Consider the following 22,449-nt stretch of genomic DNA (forward strand, 5'->3'; position numbering starts at 1 on the left):
ATTTGATAAACTGCTGAACCACGAGGTTAAGCACATGGGCCAGGCATGGTACGTGTGTGAGCTCGCCTCAGAGCCGCCACCAGGTTCCTGCCATTGTCACACATGACCATGCCTGGCTGTAGGTTCAGCGGTGTGAGCGACAGATCTGCCTGCTCTTTCAGAGCTGTCCACAACTCTTCAGCATTGTGTGGTTTGTCACCTAAGCATATTAGCTTCAGCACAGCCTGTTGCCGCTTGGCCGAGGCAGTGCAGCAGTGATTCCAGCTTGTGACTGATGTGGTCATTAAGGAGATGGAGGCTGAAGAGGAGGAGGAGGCTGAGGAGGAGGAGGTGCAGGAGTTGTAGACTGTGGGGGCAACCCTGATTGACCTAGAGCCCGCAATCCTTGGCTTCGGAAGGATGTGTTCCGTTCCAAGGTCCGACTGGGTCCTGGCTTCCACTATGTTAACGCAGTGTGCCGTCAGCGAGATGTACCGTCCCTGCCCACAAGCACCTGTCCACGTGTCCGTGGTTAGGTGGACTTTCCCGGTAACTGCGTTGTTGAGGGCACGGCTGTTTTGAGACACATGCTTGTGTAATGTGGGGACGGCACACCGGGAGAAATAGTGAGTGACGGCTGGGGACCGAGTACCGAGGGATGGCCGCCGCCATCAGGTTGCGGAATGCTTCCGTCTCCATGAGCCTAAAAGGCAACATTTCTAGTGCAAGCAGTCGTGAAATGTGGGAATTTAGTAGTGTGGCCTGTGGGGCATTTGCTGCTTATTTGCGCTTGCCTTCCAAGGACTGGGGTATGGACAACTGAACGCTGCGCTGGGACAAGGACATGGACATGCTTCCTGATGCTGCTACTTGAGAGTGTGCAACGACAGGTGCAGGGCAGGAGGCATCTTCGCATGCACCATGGACAGGGGATTGGCTTGCATGCACAACAGCGGAAGAAGCAATGGTGCCACCCGCAGACACTGTTCCTGGACTCTGGGGTTCGGCCCACAAAGTCGGGTGCTTTGCTGCCATGTGCCTGATCATGCTGGTGGTGGTCAGGCTGCTAGTTTTGCCACCCCTGCTGATGCTGGCCTGGCAGGTGGTGCAAATGGCCTTTTTGGGGTTATCGGCAGAGTCTTTAAAAAACAACCAGAAGGGAAGACCTAACAGTTGTACTGGCAACTTCCTTCGTGTTGGTGTTACGGGCAACGGTTGCCTGCCTTCTGTCTGCGGCCATCACACTGCTTCTTCCTGCCTGTTGGGATGCTCTGCCTCCCTCCCCCTCTGTGCTGCTGTCATTGCTCTGTATGTCCTCCTGCCAGGTTGGGTCAGTTACTATATCATCCACCACCTCGTCTTCCACTTCCGCACCCTGGTCCTCCTACTGACTTTCTGGCAATTGTGTCTCATCATCGTCCACCTCTTGTGACACTTTCCCACCGTCGCCTTCGTGTGCCCGTGGCTGCTCAAATATTTGGGCATCGCTACACGCGATCTCCTCTTGCCGCTCTTCAAGTGGACCGGGCGAGAGGCCCGAATCTATAAATGGAAAAGTGAGCAGCTCTCCAGAGTGTCCAAGTGTGGGATCAGTTGTCTCTCGGCACTCGGCATGGCGGGAGGAAGGAGGATCAGGGTGAGGAATATGCGGTCCAGACTCACGGCTACTGAGACTTGACCGTGTGGAAGACAGGGGCCGCTTTTCATGCATATATATGGCAGCCTTGGATGGGCAGCAGGGTGGATCAATGGCCAGCAATGTCAGCATCAGAATCTTGAGTCCAGATCCAAACGCTGCATGTAATGATCTCTCTGCAGCCGGCACCATGCATGTAATAATCTATATGCGGCCGGCACCCTGCATGTAATGATCTCTGTGGCCGGCACCCTGCATGTAATGATCTCTCTGCGGCCGGCACCCTGCATGTAATGGTCTCTCTGCGGCCGGCACCCTGCATGTAATCATCCTTCTGCAGCCGGCACCCTGCATGTAATAATCTCTCTGTGGCCGGCACCCTGCATGTAATGATCTCTGTGGCTGGCACCCTGCATGTAATGATCTCTGTGGCTGGCACTCTGCATGTAATGATCTCTCTGTGGCCGGCACCCTGCATGTAATGATCTCTGTGGCCGGCACCCTGCATGTAATGATCTCTGTGGCTGGCACTCTGCATGTAATGATCTCTGTGGCCGGCACCCTGCATGTAATGATCTCTGTGGCCGGCACCCTGCATTAAATGATCTCTGTGGCTGGCACCCTGCATGTAATGATCCTTCTGCAGCCGGCACCCTGCATGTAATGATCTCTATGCGGCCGGCACCCTGCATGTAATGATCTCTGTGGCTGGCACCCTGCATGTAATGATCCTTCTGCAGCCGGCATCCTACATGTAATGATCTCTATGCGGCCGGCACACTACATGTAATTATCTCTCTGCAGCCGGCACCCTGCATGTAATGATCTCTCTGCAGCCGGCACCCTGCATGTAATGATCTCTCTGCGACCGACACCCTGCATGTAATGATCTCTCTGCAGCCGGCACCCTGCATGTAATTATCTCTCTGCAGCCGGCACCCTGCATGTAATGATCTCTCTGCAGCCGGCACCCTGCATGTAATTATCTCTCTGCAGCCGGCACCCTGCATGTAATGATCTCTCTGCAGCCGGCACCCTGCATGTAATGATCTCTCTGCAGCCGGCACCCTGCATGTAATGATCTCTCTGCAGCCGGCACCCTGCATGTAATGATCTCTCTGCAGCCGGCACCCTGCATGTAATGATCTCTCTGCGGCTGGCAACCTGCATGCAATGATCCTTCTGCAGCCAGCACCTTGCATGTAATGATCTCTCTGCAGCCGGCACCCTGCATGTAATGATCCTTCTGCAGCCGGTACCCTGCACGTAATGATCCTTCTGCAGCCGGTACCCTGCACGTAATGATCCTTCTGCAGCCGGCACCCTGCATGTAATGATCTCTCTGCAGCCGGCACCCTGCATGTGACGCGCCCCCTGGGCCATATTCTTTAGGGGAATATCCGGAGCCGGATCAGATGGGGGTTGTAGTCTTCCGAGTGGCTGTGACCCGGTCCGTGCCCAGGGTGTCAAGCTCAGAGTATGTGGCAGTCCTACAGATGTTATAAAGTTCTTTATGTCGACTACGCCACCCGTTGTATTGCGGTCACTACGGCCGCCGCTGCAGCAGGGTCCGCTGAGGCTGATGGTGTTGGTGCAGCTTTTGATAGTATAACCCCCAACGGGTGGGGTATAGCCTCAGGGGGTCAGGTGCAGAGGATGGGGGTTGTGGTGGTGCAGCATAGATGTTAAGTGAAGACAGAGTCGGGTTGTGCAGTTTAGGGTATTTACTCACTGCTGATGTTCCGGTCACTCCAGCTTCAAGTGACCACCCGAGCCGTGCTGCATCCACCAGGTCCTGGATTCAGCAAACCCCCAAACAAGTCCGGAGCGTGACCCTGAGCTCTCCTTCTGTCCTTTCCTCTGGCCGTCCCCACTAGTGATCCACCTAGGTCCAGCTCCCTCGGGCCTTCTGTTGGGAGACCCTTGGCCTTGGGTTCCCTGACCCTCCACGTGGTTTGCCTTCGGGGTGGATGTGGTGGGTGGCCGTGGCAGACGCTGCCCACGGCCTCCGGTCTCTGGCTAGGGTGTGCTTTTGCCCCCACCAGTTTGGGATCCGGTACCCTATTGCCGACTCTTCACCCGGGGATTGAATTTGGGTTCTCAGAGTCCTTTCTTTTTCCCTCTCTGGGTCTTTCCTTCTCTGCTCCACTCTCTCTCTGCAGGCTCATCTGGACCTCTGCTTCTTACTGACTCTGACAGACTGACCCTGATCTTTGATGGTGCCCACCTTATATACTCCCTCTATGTGTGAGCTCAGGTGACCAGCACCCAATGAGCTCCTAACTTTACCCAGGCTGCTCCCCCTATCTGCCCCTACACTACTTGGGATGTACCACCCCCCTCCCACTCCAGTCAGGAACAGACTCGGTCGTACCTGCACATTTCTAAGTGGGAGTACCGTCGGCCTGCCCCTCGGAAATGGGATGTGTGTAGTGCATGCAGCCTACCGAGCTCAGGTCCACACTCCATCCTTACCCGGGTGTGGAATATCACACCTCTGGGTTGAGGTGCAATACCCCTGTAGCAGCCGAATCCTCAGGGTGCTACATTCCCCCCTGGTAAATCACAGCACGTCCTCGGGCTGTAAGAACAAAACACCACAAAACATACAAATTTTTTTTTCATATAAACAACATAGTAAAAACATATAAAATATCATATATATATCAGAAAACTTTTCATATAAATAACATTCTCGTCGCCTCTGGCTCCTCCTCCGGTCACTGTGCAACGTGTGACCGGGTAAAGTGCGACAGTCTTTTCTTGAAAAACTCGTGGCTTTCCTGTAAAACCAGTAGGGAGCGCTTTAGGACGCGCAACTATATACAGGGGATATGGCCGCTCTCAGTCCTCGGCCAGGTATAAGGGAGGAATGACCACTCTCAGTCCTCGGTCAGTGGGATTTAAGGGATAAACGGGTAAACAGTTCACACATGCTGGTCCCAACGGGGACTATATTATCAGCAACAGTTTCTTTGGTACCCCGACAGGTAACTATGTACAGCCTCTACTCTGCCGTACTTAACGACGACGTCCTCCTGCTCTTTCTTTGTGGTTACCTTTAGCTTCAGACCCGTTCGGGCACGTATGCTGGGCAAATAGATTTTCTCCCAGATGCGGCACTCTTGGTTTTATGGGCGCGGTGGTGGTGGCGCCCGGGTTGCCCAGGCCTTGCGGCCAGGCCTGGGGCACCTGGAAAGTGAAGGGCACCGTAAGGACGGCGGCGCCCTGGGCTACTTGGCCCTGCGACCAGGCCGGTGGCTCCGCGGAGGTAGGGGGCGCTGTTGGTATTGCGGCGCCCGGGGGTACTAGGCCTTGCGACCAGGCTGGTGGTACTTCCTGCTTGGTCATGCTCGGGGTCGAGGCGTGTGACGTCACAGGGGTCGCGGCTCCCGTTTGAGGCCTAGTCTGCGGCGGTGACGTTGCAGTGACGGGCACGGCAGGGGATACTTCGGGCTCTGCGACGGGGAGCTGGGGCAGGTACGCGGTTTCCCGGTTTGGGGTAGAGACGTCCCCTTTACCTGCCTCCTTTCGTTCGGCTCCCTTCTCGGCGCCGTCTCCGGCCTTGAGTCCTCCTGCGCCATCCTCAGAGGCGGTCTGTCTCCTCGTCTCGGGTGGCGTGCTCCGCTGACAGGTCTCGGTCTGCTGGGCCATCTCACGGCTCCACTCCGCCAACGTCTCTCGCTGCACCCAGGCCATCCTCCTTGCGAGGCCCTCCAGAGCGGTCTGTGCACACTCCCGGTCTCGGGGGAGCTGTGCTAGGACCTCCACTAGGCCTAGTGGGGTCGTTGCTTCCAGCAGGCTCCTGACCAACGGGTCGGTGCTGCTCTGCTCTCCTTCTGTTGTCTCCAGCAGGCTCCTGGCCAGCGGGCCGGTGCTGCTCTGCTTTCTCGCCATCTCCGGGTAAGCTCCTCCGATACTCTTCTCCAGGCTTCTTGCCTCCGGGTGCGCTCGCTCCAGACTGCTCCAAGCGACACCCATCTTTGTTCTCTCCTTTCGTCTCCTCCCACCTCGAGGGCGGTCCCGGGGCCACTTGGTGACTGTCAGCTCCAGGGGCTGTTCTTTCACGCTGACAGACACCTCTAGCATCACAGTCTCTGTTGGTGGGGGCGGTTTCCACTTTTGGCGCCATTTTCGGTCCTGGCCCACGATGGGAGGTGGCCTCTCGCCACCCTCTGGCACGCCCATAATGGCGTCCGCTCTTCCAAGGCGGGAAACCTTCGGAAATGGCGGGAATCGTCTCCCTGTGGCGGGAAACTCTGCAGATGGCGGGAAAACGCTGTTAATGGCGGACAACCGGCTGGAATCGACCTGTGATGGAGTCCGATGGCGGGGACCCTCCGGAACCGGCAGGAGACTTCTTTTTGAGGTAAACTCGTTCTTTTCTTCAGGCACGCAGTACCCGGTTGTTGCGGGCACGTAATCCTGCCGACTACGCCAAAGTTGACGCGCCCCCTGGGCCATATTCTTTAGGGGAATATCCGGAGCCGGATCAGATGGGGGTTGTAGTCTTCCGAGTGGCTGTGACCCGGTCCGTGCCCAGGGTGTCAAGCTCAGAGTATGTGGCAGTCCTACAGATGTTATAAAGTTCTTTATGTCGACTACGCCACCCGTTGTATTGCGGTCACTACGGCCGCCGCTGCAGCAGGGTCCGCTGAGGCTGATGGTGTTGGTGCAGCTTTTGATAGTATAACCCCCAACGGGTGGGGTATAGCCTCAGGGGGTCAGGTGCAGAGGATGGGGGTTGTGGTGGTGCAGCATAGATGTTAAGTGAAGACAGAGTCGGGTTGTGCAGTTTAGGGTATTTACTCACTGCTGATGTTCCGGTCACTCCAGCTTCAAGTGACCACCCGAGCCGTGCTGCATCCACCAGGTCCTGGATTCAGCAAACCCCCAAACAAGTCCGGAGCGTGACCCTGAGCTCTCCTTCTGTCCTTTCCTCTGGCCGTCCCCACTAGTGATCCACCTAGGTCCAGCTCCCTCGGGCCTTCTGTTGGGAGACCCTTGGCCTTGGGTTCCCTGACCCTCCACGTGGTTTGCCTTCGGGGTGGATGTGGTGGGTGGCCGTGGCAGACGCTGCCCACGGCCTCCGGTCTCTGGCTAGGGTGTGCTTTTGCCCCCACCAGTTTGGGATCCGGTACCCTATTGCCGACTCTTCACCCGGGGATTGAATTTGGGTTCTCAGAGTCCTTTCTTTTTCCCTCTCTGGGTCTTTCCTTCTCTGCTCCACTCTCTCTCTGCAGGCTCATCTGGACCTCTGCTTCTTACTGACTCTGACAGACTGACCCTGATCTTTGATGGTGCCCACCTTATATACTCCCTCTATGTGTGAGCTCAGGTGACCAGCACCCAATGAGCTCCTATCTTTACCCAGGCTGCTCCCCCTATCTGCCCCTACACTACTTGGGATGTACCACCCCCCTCCCACTCCAGCCAGGAACAGACTCGGTCGTACCTGCACATTTCTAAGTGGGAGTACCGTCGGCCTGCCCCTCGGAAATGGGATGTGTGTAGTGCATGCAGCCTACCGAGCTCAGGTCCACACTCCATCCTTACCCGGGAGTGGAATATCACACCTCTGGGTTGAGGTGCAATACCCCTGTAGCAGCCGAATCCTCAGGGTGCTACACATGTAATGATCCTTCTGCAGCCTGCGCCCTGCATGTAACGATCTCTCTGCATCCGGCACCCTGCATGTAATGATCTCTGCGGCTGGGACTCTGCATGTAATGTATAATGCCCTCATGGCTCCGGGCATAGCTATCACTTCAGTCCATCATTGTAAGTCAACCTCTTCTCCGCCTGATAAATATACATTCCACTTAGCAGCAGAGAGCGGCTGCATCCTCCCGGCTCCGCCACTCATTGCTTTCTTTAGTAACTGTTTTAAAAGTTCTATTTAAATGCAAATGAATTTCTTACCATACGAGATATGAACTGATAAAGAGAGAAGCGGCCATTATCTTCTGTCTGCTCCGCTTTATATTTAGAGCTTCTCTTCTTCTCTTTTCTTTCATCCTTTCAGATCTTTGAAAATTTCAGAGTTTTATGTTTAGTAAATAACATAATTGTAATTAAAGGAGAGCGAGATCTAACAGGGAAGAGGCTCATTGTGAGCGCTGCCTGTACGGGAGAGATCTATAGAGGACTGGTGGGGGAGAACAGGGATGGAGGACCACGGGGTCCTCCCTCCTGGAGATGAGCGGCATCGCAGGTATGCAGCAGCCACTTTTCTCTATGTGAGAAAATTCAGCAAGTTCATCCAAGAAATTACATATCTAAAGAAGAAATATTTCAAGAGTTCAGTATAGAAATCAGATGAAAGAAGAACGGGCGGCCATCAGCCAGGATCTTCCCAGAAGCCGATATCCAGCTGCCGGGGGAAGGGCAGAAGTGTGGAGAATAAGGGGCAGGAGTGTGGAGAATAAGGGGCAGGAGTGTGGAGAATAAGGGGCAGGAGTGTGGAGAATAAGGGGCAGAAGTGTGGAGAATAAGGGGCAGGAATGTGGAGAATAAGGGGCAGAAGTTTGGAGAATAAGGGGCAGGAGTGTGGAGAATAAGGGGCAAAAGTGTGGAGAATAAGGGGCTGAAGTCTGGAGAATAAGGGGCAGAAGTGTGGAGAATTAGGGGCAGGAGTGTGGAGAATAAGGGGCAGAAGTGTGGAGAATAATGGGCAGAAGTCTGGAGAATAAGGGGCAGGAGTGTGGAGAATAAGGGGCAGGAGTGTGGAGAATAAGGGGCAGAAGTGTGGAGAATAAGGGGTAGAAGTGTGGAGGAATAAGGGGCAGGAGAGTGGAGAATAAGGGGCAGGAGTGTGGAGAATAAGGGGCAGGAATGTGGAGAATAAGGGGCAGAAGTGTGGAGAATAAGGGGTAGAAGTGTGGAGGAATAAGGGGCAGGAGAGTGGAGAATAAGGGGCAGGAGTGTGGAGAATAAGGGGCAGGAGTGTGGAGAATAAGGGGCAGAAGTGTGGAGAATAAGGGGCAGAAGTGTGGAGAATAAGGGGCAGGAATGTGGAGAATAAGGGGCAGAAGTGTGGAGAATAAGGGGTAGAAGTGTGGAGGAATAAGGGGCAGGAGAGTGGAGAATAAGGGGCAGGAGTGTGGAGAATAAGGGGCAGGAGTGTGGAGAATAAGGGGCAGAAGTGTGGAGAATAAGGGGCAGGAATGTGGAGAATAAGGGGCAGAAGTTTGGAGAATAAGGGGCAGGAGTGTGGAGAATAAGGGGCAAAAGTGTGGAGAATAAGGGGCTGAAGTCTGGAGAATAAGGGGCAGAAGTGTGGAGAATTAGGGGCAGGAGTGTGGAGAATAAGGGGCAGAAGTGTGGAGAATAATGGGCAGGAGTGCGGAGAATAAGGGGCAGGAGTGCGGAGAATAAGGGGCAGAAGTCTGGAGAATAAGGGGCAGGAGTGTGGAGAATAAGGGGCAGGAGTGTGGAGAATAAGGGGCAGAAGTCTGGAGAATAAGGGGCAGGAGTGTGGAGAATAAGGGGCAGGAGTGTGGAGAATAAGGGGCAGGAGTGTGGAGAATAAGGGGCAGAAGTGTGGAGAATAAGGGGCAGGAGTGTGGAGAATAAGGGGCAGAAGTCTGGAGAATAAGGGGCAGGAGTGCGGAGAATAAGGGGCAGAAGTGTGGAGAATAAGGAGCAGTAGTGTGGAGAATAAGGGGCAGAAGTGTGGAGAATAAGGGGTAGAAGTGTGGAGGAATAAGGGGCAGGAGAGTGGAAAATAACGGGCAGGAGTGTGGAGAATAAGGGGCAGGAGTGTGGAGAATAAGGGGCAGAAGTGTGGAGAATAAGGGGCAGGAATGTGGAGAATAAGGGGCAGAAGTTTGGAGAATAAGGGGCAGGAGTGTAGAGAATAAGGGGCAAAAGTGTGGAGAATAAGGGGCTGAAGTCTGGAGAATAAGGGGCAGAAGTGTGGAGAATTAGGGGCAGGAGTGTGGAGAATAAGGGGCAGAAGTGTGGAGAATAAGGGGCAGGAGTGCGGAGAATAAGGGGCAGGAGTGCGGAGAATAAGGGGCAGAAGTCTGGAGAATAAGGGGCAGGAGTGTGGAGAATAAGGGGCAGGAGTGTGGAGAATAAGGGGCAGGAGTGTGGAGAATAAGGGGCAGAAGTGTGGAGAATAAGGGGCAGAAGTGTGGAGAATAAGGGGCAGGAGTGTGGGGAATAAGGGGCAGGAGTGTGGAGAATAAGGGGCAGAAGTCTGGAGAATAAGGGGCAGGAGTGTGGAGAATAAGGGGCAGAAGTGTGGAGAATAAGGGGCAGGAGTGTGGAGAATAAGGGGCAGGAGTGTGGAGAATAAGGGGCAGGAGTGTGGAGAATAAGGGTCAGGAGTGTGGAGAATAAGGGGCAGGAGTGTGGAGAATTAGGGGCAGGAGTGTGGAGAATAAGGGGCAGAAGTGTGGAGAATAATGGGCAGGAGTGCGGAGAATAAGGGGCAGGAGTGCGGAGAATAAGGGGCAGAAGTCTGGAGAATAAGGGGCAGGAGTGTGGAGAATAAGGGGCAGGAGTGTGGAGAATAAGGGGCAGAAGTCTGGAGAATAAGGGGCAGGAGTGTGGAGAATAAGGGGCAGGAGTGTGGAGAATAAGGGGCAGGAGTGTGGAGAATAAGGGGCAGAAGTGTGGAGAATAAGGGGCAGGAGTGTGGAGAATAAGGGGCAGAAGTCTGGAGAATAAGGGGCAGGAGTGCGGAGAATAAGGGGCAGAAGTGTGGAGAATAAGGAGCAGTAGTGTGGAGAATAAGGGGCAGAAGTGTGGAGAATAAGGGGTAGAAGTGTGGAGGAATAAGGGGCAGGAGAGTGGAAAATAACGGGCAGGAGTGTGGAGAATAAGGGGCAGGAGTGTGGAGAATAAGGGGCAGAAGTGTGGAGAATAAGGGGCAGGAATGTGGAGAATAAGGGGCAGAAGTTTGGAGAATAAGGGGCAGGAGTGTGGAGAATAAGGGGCAAAAGTGTGGAGAATAAGGGGCTGAAGTCTGGAGAATAAGGGGCAGAAGTGTGGAGAATTAGGGGCAGGAGTGTGGAGAATAAGGGGCAGAAGTGTGGAGAATAAGGGGCAGGAGTGCGGAGAATAAGGGGCAGGAGTGCGGAGAATAAGGGGCAGAAGTCTGGAGAATAAGGGGCAGGAGTGTGGAGAATAAGGGGCAGGAGTGTGGAGAATAAGGGGCAGGAGTGTGGAGAATAAGGGGCAGAAGTGTGGAGAATAAGGGGCAGAAGTGTGGAGAATAAGGGGCAGGAGTGTGGGGAATAAGGGGCAGGAGTGTGGAGAATAAGGGGCAGAAGTCTGGAGAATAAGGGGCAGGAGTGTGGAGAATAAGGGGCAGAAGTGTGGAGAATAAGGGGCAGGAGTGTGGAGAATAAGGGGCAGAAGTGTGGAGAATAAGGGGCAGAAGTGTGGAGAATAAGGGGCAGAAGTGTGGAGAATAAGGGGCAGGAGTGTGGGGAATAAGGGGCAGGAGTGTGGAGAATAAGGGGCAGAAGTCTGGAGAATAAGGGGCAGGAGTGTGGAGAATAAGGGGCAGAAGTGTGGAGAATAAGGGGCAGGAGTGTGGAGAATAAGGGGCAGGAGTGTGGAGAATAAGGGGCAGGAGTGTGGAGAATAAGGGTCAGGAGTGTGGAGAATAAGGGGCAGGAGTGTGGAGAATTAGGGGCAGGAGTGTGGAGAATAAGGGGCAGAAGTGTGGAGAATAATGGGCAGGAGTGCGGAGAATAAGGGGCAGGAGTGTGGAGAATAAGGGTCAGGAGTGTGGAGAATAAGGGGCAGGAGTGTGGAGAATAAGGGGCACAAGTGTGGAGAATAATGGGCAGGAGTGTGGAGAATAAGGGGCAGAAGTGTGGAGAATAAGGGGCAGGAATGTGGAGAATAAGGGGCAGAAGTTTGGAGAATAAGGGGCAGGAGTGTGGAGAATAAGGGGCAAAAGTGTGGAGAATAAGGGGCTGAAGTCTGGAGAATAAGGGGCAGAAGTGTGGAGAATTAGGGGCAGGAGTGTGGAGAATAAGGGGCAGAAGTGTGGAGAATAAGGGGCAGGAGTGCGGAGAATAAGGGGCAGGAGTGCGGAGAATAAGGGGCAGAAGTCTGGAGAATAAGGGGCAGGAGTGTGGAGAATAAGGGGCAGGAGTGTGGAGAATAAGGGGCAGGAGTGTGGAGAATAAGGGGCAGAAGTGTGGAGAATAAGGGGCAGGAGTGTGGAGAATAAGGGGCAGGAGTGTGGAGAATAAGGGGCAGGAGTGTGGAGAATAAGGGGCAGGAGTGTGGAGAATAAGGGGCAGGAGTGTGGAGAATAAGGGGCAGGAGTGTGGAGAATAAGGGGCAGAAGTGTGGAGAATAAGGGGCAGAAGTGTGGAGAATAAGGGGCAGGAGTGTGGGGAATAAGGGGCAGGAGTGTGGAGAATAAGGGGCAGAAGTCTGGAGAATAAGGGGCAGGAGTGTGGAGAATAAGGGGCAGAAGTGTGGAGAATAAGGGGCAGGAGTGTGGAGAATAAGGGGCAGGAGTGTGGAGAATAAGGGGCAGGAGTGTGGAGAATAAGGGGCAGGAGTGTGGAGAATAAGGGGCAGGAGTGCGGAGAATAAGGGGCAGAAGTCTGGAGAATAAGGGGCAGAAGTGTGGAGAATAAGGGGCAGGAGTGTGGAGAATAAGGGGCAGGAGTGTGGAGAATAAGGGGCAGGAGTGTGGAGAATAAGGGGCAGGAGTGTGGAGAATAAGGGGCAGAAGTGTGGAGAATAAGGGGCAGAAGTGTGGAGAATAAGGGGCAGGAGTGTGGAGAATAAGGGGCAGAAGTGTGGAGAATAAGGGGCAGGAGTGTGGAGAATAAGGGGCAGGAGTGTGGAGAATAAGGGGCAGGAGTGTGGAGAATAAGGGGCAGAAGTCTGGAGAATAAGGGGCAGGAGTGTGGAGAATAAGGGGCAGGAGTGTGGAGAATAAGGGGCAGGAGTGTGGAGAATAAGGGGCAGGAGTGTGGAGAATAAGGGGCAGAAGTGTGGAGAATAAGGGGCAGAAGTGTGGAGAATAAGGGGCAGAAGTGTGGAGAATAAGGGGCAGGAGTGTGGAGAATAAGGGGCAGAAGTGTGGAGAATAAGGGGCAGGAGTGTGGAGAATAAGGGGCAGGAGTGTGGAGAATAAGGGGCAGGAGTGCGGAGAATAAGGGGCAGAAGTCTGGAGAATAAGGGGCAGGAGTGTGGAGAATAAGGGGCAGGAGTGTGGAGAATAAGGGGCAGAAGTGTGGAGAATAAGGGGCAGGAGTGTGGAGAATAAGGGGCAGAAGTGTGGAGAATAAGGGGCAGGAGTGTGGAGAATAAGGGGCAGGAGTGTGGAGAATAAGGGGCAGAAGTGTGGAGAATAAGGGGCAGAAGTGTGGAGAATAAGGGGCAGGAGTGTGGAGAATAAGGGGCAGGAGTGTGGAGAATAAGGGGCAGAAGTGTGGAGAATAAGGGGCAGGAGTGTGGAGAATAAGGGGCAGAAGTGTGGAGAATAAGGGGCAGGAGTGTGGAGAATAAGGGTCAGGAGTGTGGAGAATAAGGGGCAGAAGTGTGGAGAATAAGGGGCAGGAGTGTGGAGAATAAGGGGCAGAAGTGTGGAGAATAAGGGGCAGAAGTGTGGAGAATAAGGGGCAGGAGTGTGGAGAATAAGGGGCAGAAGTGTGGAGAATAAGGGGCAGAAGTGTGGAGAATAAGGGGCAGGAGTGTGGAGAATAAGGGTCAGGAGTGTGGAGAATAAGGGGCAGAAGTGTGGAGAATAAGGGGCAGGAGTGTGGAGAATAAGGGGCAGGAGTGTGGAGAATAAGGGGCAGGAGTGTGGAGAATAAGGGGCAGAAGTGTGGAGAATAAGGGGCAGGAGTGTGGAGAATAAGGGGCAGGAGTGTGGAGAATAAGGGGCAGAAGTGTGGAGAATAAGGGGCAGGAGTGTGCAGAATAAGGGGCAGGAGTGTGCAGAATAAGGGGCAGCGCTGGGAATATTGAGGCTTTATAGAAACTTCATGTATTTGTCAATAAAAGTGTAAAAACTGATGAAATGTTTATTGTCCGCCAGTAATCATAGAAACAGCCGACTAAAAGAGCGAAAACACTGAGGCTGTAAACTGTGAAAAACAAAATAGGTGCAAGTGTGAACTTCTGGCCAGGACTAGTACAATGTACCCAGTTCTCGCTTGTAAAACTATTAACAGGTGTAGAACTTATATAGCGATTAAGAAATCTTGCTTACTGCTAATCCCAGCTATACTTGTAATATACAGAACTATCATGAGCCAACCTGTAATAAGTTAGTGCCCCCCTGCCCATGAGGGGACGGCCCTCACCCCAGCTCTGACCGCTGGGACTGGCTTGTGTTCTCTGTCAGGTCCCTGGATGCCCACAATGCCCGCGCTCCACACCCCACAGGATGACTCTCTTGCCACGTTATTCTTACGGGGTTTTTTTTGCTCATTTTGCTTTATTTCTTATCTGATGATTGCTCTACTTTGATGTTATGAAGAAGTTTTTCCAGGGCTATAGGAAACGTCTGGCAGCCGACATGTCAGGGGCGCGGAGGACGCAGCTGACTCTCGTCTCTTGGGAGGAAAGCAGCAAAAACACACAAGTAGAATAAATTAATCCCAGCAACAAGGATGCCGCTGTGTGTGATTGCTGGCCCCGGCCGCCTCCGCCAGGACTTGCTGCCATCCAGCCAGGAGCACAATGGGGACACTTCCTGCAATGAGCGTTCTGGCTGTCACAACCCTACAGAGAGGACGTGGCCGCAGCCGGTACTGGGCCTATATTTATCATCCCTGAATAGCCGGATGGCCATCACAAGTCAGACACACGTGTCCTGGAGAAATCTTGCCTCACGCCAAACTTTCCCTGGTCCTAATGAGGCCGACTCTTCAGCACAAGAGGGAAATGAATTGTAGCATCAATCAGAACATCTGCTAATGTCAGCAGGAAAAATGTGCTGCCACCACTGAACGTGCCCAGGTGGCAGCACAGGGTGAGCCTGAGCGAGCGGGGAAGGTGCGGGAGGACCGGGACCTGATAGTGATAAATGGATCCATCCAGTATGTGCCCAACTGCCCAATCACTGCAACGGATGAAGCAATTCAATATATTACACACCTTATAGTGTATACGCTTCACTACATACAGATTTATACAGTCACCAGTAGGGGGAGCTCATTATATATAGATTTATACTGCCACCACTAGAGGGAGCTCACTACATACAGATTTATACAGCCACCACTAGGGGGAGCTCACTACATACAGATTTATACAGCCACCACTAGAGGGAGCTCACTATATACAGATTATACAGCCACCACTAGAGGGAGCTCACTACATACAGATTTATACAGCCACCACTAGGGGGAGCTCACTACATACAGATTTATACAGCCACCACTAGGGGGAGCTCACTATATACAGATTTATACAGCCACCACTAGAGGGAGCTCACTACATACAGATTTATACAGCCACCACTAGGGGGAGCTCACTACATACAGATTTATACAGCCACCACTAGGGGGAGCTCACTACATACAGATTTATACAGCCACCACTAGAGGGAGCTCACTATATACAGATTATACAGCCACCACTAGAGGGAGCTCACTACATACAGATTTATACAGCCACCACTAGGGGGAGCTCACTACATACAGATTTATACAGCCACCACTAGGGGGAGCTCACTATATACAGATTTATACAGCCACCACTAGAGGGAGTTCACTATATACAGATTTATACAGCCACCACTAGAGGGAGCTCACTATATACAGATTATACAGCCACCACTAGAGGGAGCTCACTACATACAGATTTATACAGCCACCACTAGGGGGAGCTCACTACATACAGATTTATACAGCCACCACTAGAGGGAGCTCACTATATACAGATTATACAGCCACCACTAGAGGGAGCTCACTATATACAGATTATACAGCCACCACTAGAGGGAGCTCACTATATACAGATTATACAGCCACCACTAGAGGGAGTTCACTACATACAGATTTATACAGCCACCACTAGAGGGAGTTCACTACATACAGATTTATACAGCCACCACTAGAGGGAGCTCACTGCATACAGATTTATACAGCCACCACTAGGGGAGCTCACTACATACAGATTTATACAGCCACCACTAGAGGGAGTTCACTACATACAGATTTATACAGCCATCACTAGGGGGAGCTCACTACATACAGATTTATACAGCTACCACTAGAGGGAGCTCACTACATACAGATTTATACAGCCACCACTAGAGGGAGCTCACTACATACAGATTTATGCAGCCACCACTAGGGGGAGTTCACTACATACAGATTATACAGCCACCACTAGAGGGAGCTCACTACATACAGATTTATACAGCCACCACTAGAGAGAGCTCACTACATACAGATTTATACAGCTACCACTAGAGGGAGCTCACTACATACAGATTTATACAGCCACCACTAGAGGGAGCTCACTACATACAGATTTATACAGCCACCACTAGAGAGAGCTCACTACATACAGATTTATACAGCTACCACTAGAGGGAGCTCACTACATACAGATTTATACAGCCACCACTAGAGGGAGCTCACTCTATACAGATTTATACAGCTACCACTAGAGGGAGCTCACTACATACAGATTTATACAGCTACCACTAGAGGGAGCTCACTACATACAGATTTATACAGCCACCACTAGGGGGAGCTCACTACATACAGATTTATACAGCCACCACTAGAGGGAGCTCACTCTATACAGATTTATACAGCTACCACTAGAGGGAGCTCACTCTATACAGATTTATACAGCTACCACTAGAGGAAGCTCACTACATACAGATTTATACAGCCACCACTAGAGGGAGCTCACTCTATGGATTTATATAGCTTTACTTGTATTCAGTGAGCTCCTTACAGTGGTGACTGTGCGGAGATGATATATTACTTTTGAGGGGTTTCTCTATGTGCTATTTCTTTCTGTCAGCCGCATACTTTTCTTGGACAGGGGCACTGCACTGTTTCCACCCCTGTCTGATATAGTATATAATATTGATATTTATGATTGGTTTTGCAGACACTGCGGATAAATTCCATTACTCTTAGTTTTTTGCACATTGATTGTCTCTCCTGAGGATTCTCATCCTGTCTCGGGGGTCTCTGCTCCGGCATCTCTTGCTATTCTCTTGTCTTGGTGATTTTTACTTTTACTCCGACCTTTCACTTCATTTTCTCATCCTTTTTGACTTCTTTGCAGGAAGTGTTGATGGATCAATGTCTGGTGACGCTGAGTAGCCGGGCTTCCTGCGCTGCTCACCTCTGACCAGGAAGCCCTGTCCGCGTCCGCCATGGACCTTGTAATTAGCACAGTTCCCAGAGCTGGGGAGCGCTGCTCTGGAGGTGGGAAACTCCTGACCTTCCTATGTGGAGGACCAATTAATATTTGTAGGCCTTCGTAAACGGACAGTAAATTAACCCCTACAAGTTACATGTGAGATACTGTATGTCATAAACATTTACTGCATTCCTATAATTACTGATGAGCATGGTGCCCATATACCGCTCTTCCACAGGGGGCTCAGCTGTCTGTGTCTGCCCTGGTTACAATGTGTCCGGCGTTGCATTGTGTCCGGCATTGCATTGTGTCCGGTGTTACATTGTGTCCTGCGTTGCATTGTGTCCGGTGTTGCATTGTGTCCTGCATTGCATTGTGTCCTGTGTTACATTGTGTCCTGCGTTACATTGTGTCCTGCGTTGCATTGTGTCCCGTGTTACATTGTGTCCAGTGTTACACTGTGTCCTGCGTTGCATTGTGTCCGGCGATACATTGTGTCCTGCGTTACATTGTTTCCCACGTTGCATTGTGTCCTACGTTGCATTGTGTCCTGTGTTACATTGTGTCCTGTGTTACATTGTTTCCCACGTTGCATTGTGTCCCGTGTTACATTGTGTCCAGTGTTACATTGTGTCCTGCGTTGCATTGTGTCTGGAGTTACATTGTGTCCTGCGTTACATTGTTTCCCACGTTGCATTGTGTCCTACGTTGCATTGTGTCCTGTGTTACATTGTGTCCTGTGTTACATTGTTTCCCACGTTGCATTGTGTCCTGCATTGCATTGTATCCTGTGTTACATTGTGTCCTGCGTTACATTGTGTCCTGCGTTGCATTGTATCCTGTGTTACATTGTGTCCTGCGTCGCATTGCGTCCGGTGTTACATTGTTTCCCACGTTGCATTGTGTCCTGCATTGCATTGTGTCCTGTGTTACATTGTGTCCTGCGTTGCATTGTGTCCTGCGTTGCATTGTGTCCGGTGTTACATTGTGTCCTGCGTTGCATTGTGTCCTGCATTGCATTGTGTCCGGTGTTACATTGTTTCCCTTGTTGCATTGTGTCCGGTGTTACATTGTGTCCTGCGTTACATTGTGTCCTGCATTGCATTGTGTCCGGTGTTACATTGTTTCCCTCGTTGCATTGTGTCCTGTGTTACATTGTGTCCAGCGTTGCATTGTGTTCGGTGGTACATTGTGTCCTGCGTTGCATTGTGTCCTGCGTTGCATTGTGTCCGGTGTTACATTGTGTCCTGCGTTGCATTGTGTCCTGCGTTGCATTGTGTTCGGTGGTACATTGTGTCCTGCGTTGCATTGTGTCCTGCGTTGCATTGTGTCCGGTGTTACATTGTTTCCTGCTTTGCATTGTGTCCCGCGTTGCATTGTGTCCGGTGTTACATTGTGTCCTTTGTTGCATTGTGTCCTGCGTTACATTGTGTCCCGCGTTGCATTGTGTCTGGTGTTACATTGCGTCCTGCGTTGCATTGTATCCGGTGTTACATTGTGTCCTGCGTTGCATTGTGTCCGGTGTTACATTGTGTCCTGCGTTGCATTGTGTCCTGCGTTGCATTGTGTTCGGTGTTGCATTGTGTCCTGCATTGCATTGTGTCCTGTGTTACATTGTGTCCTGCGTTGCATTGTGTTCTGCGTTGCATTGTGTCCTGTATTGCATTGTGTCTGGAGTTACATTGTGTCCTGCGTTACATTGTTTCCCACGTTGCATTGTGTCCTACGTTGCATTGTGTCCTGTGTTACATTGTGTCCTGTGTTGCATTGTGTCCTGTGTTACATTGTTTCCCACGTTGCATTGTGTCCTGCATTGCATTGTGTACGGTGTAACATTTTGTCCTGCGTTGAATTGTGTCCGGTGTTACATTGTTTCCCACGTTGCATTGTGTCCTGCATTGCATTGTATCCTGTGTTACATTGTGTCCTGCGTTACATTGTGTCCTGCGTTGCATTGTATCCTGTGTTACATTGTGTCCTGCGTCGCATTGCGTCCGGTGTTACATTGTTTCCCACGTTGCATTGTGTCCTGCATTGCATTGTGTCCTGTGTTACATTGTGTCCTGCGTTGCATTGTGTCCTGCGTTGCATTGTGTCCGGTGTTACATTGTGTCCTGCGTTGCATTGTGTCCTGCATTGCATTGTGTCCGGTGTTACATTGTTTCCTTCGTTGCATTGTGTCCTGCATTGCATTGTGTCCTGTGTTACATTGTGTCCAGCGTTGCATTGTGTTCGGTGGTACATTGTGTCCTGCGTTGCATTGTGTCCGGTGTTACATTGTGTCCTGCGTTGCATTGTGTCCTGCGCTGCATTGTGTTCGGTGGTACATTGTGTCCTGCATTGCATTGTGTCCGGTGTTACATTGTTTCCTGCTTTGCATTGTGTCCCGCGTTGCATTGTGTCCGGTGTTACATTGTGTCCTTTGTTGCATTGTGTCCTGCGTTACATTGTGTCCCGCGTTGCATTGTGTCTGGTGTTACATTGCGTCCTGCGTTGCATTGTGTCCGGTGTTACATTGTGTCCTGCGTTGCATTATGTCCTGTGTTGCATTGTGTCCCGCGTTGCATTGTGTCCCACGTTGCATTGTGTCCTCTGTTGCATTGTGTCCCACGTTGCATTGTGTCCTCTGTTGCATTGTGTCCGGTGTTACATTGTGTCCCACGTTGCATTGTGTCCTGCGTTGCATTGTGTCCTGCGTTGCATTGTGTCCGGTGTTGCATTGTGTCCTGCGTTGCATTGTGTCCGGTGTTACATTGTGTCCCGCGTTGCATTGTGTCCGGTGTTATATTGTGTCCTGTGTTGCATTGTGTCCTGCGGTGCATTATGTCCGGTGTTACATTGTGTACTGCGTTGCATTATGTCCGGTGTTACATTGTGTCCTGCGTTGCATTGTGTCCTGCGTTGCATTGTGTCCGGTGTTACATTGTGTCCTGCGTTGCATTGTGTCCTGCATTGCATTGTGTCCGGTGTTACATTGTTTCCCTCGTTGCATTGTGTCCTGCATTGCATTGTGTCCTGTGTTACATTGTGTCCAGCGTTGCATTGTGTTCGGTGGTACATTGTGTCCTGCGTTGCATTGTGTCCTGCGTTGCATTGTGTCCGGTGTTACATTGTGTCCTGCTTTGCATTGTGTCCTGCGCTGCATTGTGTCCTGCGCTGCATTGTGTCCCGCATTGCATTGTGTCCGGTGTTACATTGTGTCCTTTGTTGCATTGTGTCCTGCGTTACATTGTGTCCCGCGTTGCATTGTGTCTGGTGTTATATTGCGTCCTGCGTTGCATTGTGTTCGGTGTTACATTGTGTCCGGTGTTACATTGTGTCCTGCGTTGCATTATGTCCGGTGTTACATTGTGTCCTGCGTTGCATTGTGTCCCGCGTTGCATTGTATCCGGTGTTACATTGTGTCCCGCGTTGCATTGTATCCGGTGTTACACTGTGTCCTGCGTTGCATTGTGTCCTGTATTACATTGTGTCCTGCATTGCATTGTGTCCTGCATTGAATGTATCCGGTGTTACATTATGTCCTGTGTTGCATTGCATCCTGCGTTGCAATGTATCCGGTGTTACATTGTGTCCTACTTTGCATTGTGTCCGGTGTTACATTGTGTCCTGCGTTGCATTGTGCCCGGTGTTACATTGTGTCCTGCGTTGCATTGTGTTCGATTGCATTGTGTCCTGTTACATTGTGTCCTGCGTTGCATTGTGTTCGGTTGCATTGTGTACGATTACATTGTGTCCTGCCTTGCATTGTGTCCCGCGTTGCATTGTGTCCCGCGTTGCATTGTGTCCAGTTACATTGTGTCTGGTTGCATTGTGTCTCACGTTGCGTCCTGCGTTGCGTTGTGTCTGCCGTGCCGTACTGCATTGTGTCCGGTTGCATTGTGTCCGGTTACATTGTGTCCTGCGTTGCATTGTGTCCTGTGTTGCGTTGTGTCCAGTTACATTGTGTCCGGTTGCATTGTGTCCAGTTACATTGTGTCCGGTTGCATTATGTCCGGTTACATTGTGTCCTGCGTTGCATTGTGTCCTGCGTTGCGTTGTGTCCAGTTACATTGTGTCCTGCGTTGCATTGTGTCCAGTTACATTGTGTCCGGTTGCATTATGTCCGGTTACATTGTGTCCTGCGTTGCATTGTGTCCTGCGTTGCGTTGTGTCCAGTTACATTGTGTCCGGTTGCATTGTGTCCAGTTACATTGTGTCCGGTTGCATTATGTCCGGTTACATTGTGTCCTGCGTTGCATTGTGTCCTGCGTTGCGTTGTGTCCAGTTACATTGTGTCCTGCGTTGCATTGTGTCCAGTTACATTGTGTCCGGTTGCATTGTGTCCGGTTACATTGTGTCTCGCGTTGCATCCTGCGTTGCGTTGTGTCCGCCGTGCCGTGTATCAGAGCTGCTCCGATCTCCCAGTATTTCTCGCCCGTCTCCTGCTTTATGGACAGGTAACGTCTGACCCAATTTCTGCACCAATGACAATCTTCCCTCTTCAGTCTCTGAAATTCGCACTCTGGGTTAACCCTTTGTGATCTGCCTCTCGTCCGCCCCTCCCCCGGTGGTTCTATAATAAGTGCTGATCCTTTTTTTTTCGCCGTTTGGCTCCTCAGATTCCAGAAGAGCCGGCGACAATTTCAGCATCAGAAGACGCAGCTTCTCCGCCCGGCCGGTGACTGTTCATTGATATCAGGACAGGCGAGCAGCCATTAATGTCGCCGCCGTCCTCGCTGCTCGCTCTGACCTTTCGGATGTTTTAAGAAAAGCCCCGGCTGTTTGTCGGCAGCAAATATTTTCATAGTTGAAAGTACATTAGGCTGAAAGTGTAAAGCGCGATCCCCCGGAGACGGCGAACTCCGCAAATCTCCACATTAGTTTTACTCATTGTTTGCTCAGGATCAGGAAAGGTCGGATCCGAACCTCATCACCAAAATGTTCACAATAGTCAGCGGCTTCCAGTTCTCTCCAGCATCACGAGAACCCAGGACCAGAATCAACTGGGAGATCTGAGTGTGTGACGGGGGGTCTACTATCCCAGAGCTTTCCAATATCAGGGGTCTGTCATCCTGGCTTTCCTACTACATGAGGGTCTCCTAATACTAAGAGTCCGATATAATGCGAAAGCCGCCGGTAATATGGGGTATAATAACAGACACTGCTCAAAATAATAAAAGGAACACTTACACAACAGAATATAACTCCAAGTAAATCAAACTTCTGTGAAATCAAACTGTCCACTTAGGAAGCAACACTGATTGACCATCAATTTCACATGCTGTTGTGCAAATGGAATAGACAATAGATGGAAATTATTGTCAATTATCAAGACACCCTCAATAAAGGAGTGGTTCTGCAGGTGGGGACCACAGACCACATCTCAGTACCAATGCTTTCTGGCTGATGTTTTGGTCACTTTTGAATGTTGGTTGTGCTTTCACACTCGTGGTAGCAGGAGACGGACTCTACAACCCACAGAAGTTGCTCAGGTAGTGCAGCTCATCCAGGATGGCACATCAATGCGA

The 22,449-nt window shown here is 51.4% G+C and overlaps 1 protein-coding gene across 1 annotated transcript; it reads left to right on the forward strand.

The window, feature by feature from the left end:
• Positions 1–19,796: 19,796 nt before the first annotated feature.
• Positions 19,797–21,937, forward strand: LOC141153368 (uncharacterized). The gene is made up of 3 exons (XM_073638076.1): positions 19,797–21,057; positions 21,098–21,378; positions 21,824–21,937. Exons 1-3 carry the CDS (start codon positions 19,797–19,799, stop codon positions 21,935–21,937), a joined length of 1,656 nt encoding a protein of 551 aa, XP_073494177.1.
• The last annotated feature ends 512 nt before the right edge of the window (positions 21,938–22,449 follow it).

The sequence above is a fragment of the Phyllobates terribilis genome, unplaced genomic scaffold (assembly GCF_046119375.1).
Source record: "Phyllobates terribilis strain yellow unplaced genomic scaffold, ASM4611937v1 Scaffold_7__3_contigs__length_470593459, whole genome shotgun sequence".
Taxonomy (NCBI): Eukaryota; Metazoa; Chordata; class Amphibia; order Anura; family Dendrobatidae; genus Phyllobates; species Phyllobates terribilis.

Bases quoted from the DNA above. Each gene is read 5' to 3' on its own strand.
- LOC141153368 (XM_073638076.1), top strand. From the start codon at position 19,797: ATGTCCGGTGTTACATTGTGTCCTGCGTTGCATTGTGTCCTGCGTTGC. The intron at 21,058-21,097 runs GTCCTGCGTTGC...CGTTGTGTCCAG, and splicing joins ATTATGTCCGGTTACATTGT to TTACATTGTGTCCGGTTGCA. The intron at 21,379-21,823 runs GTAACGTCTGAC...TTGTTTGCTCAG, and splicing joins GTCTCCTGCTTTATGGACAG to GATCAGGAAAGGTCGGATCC.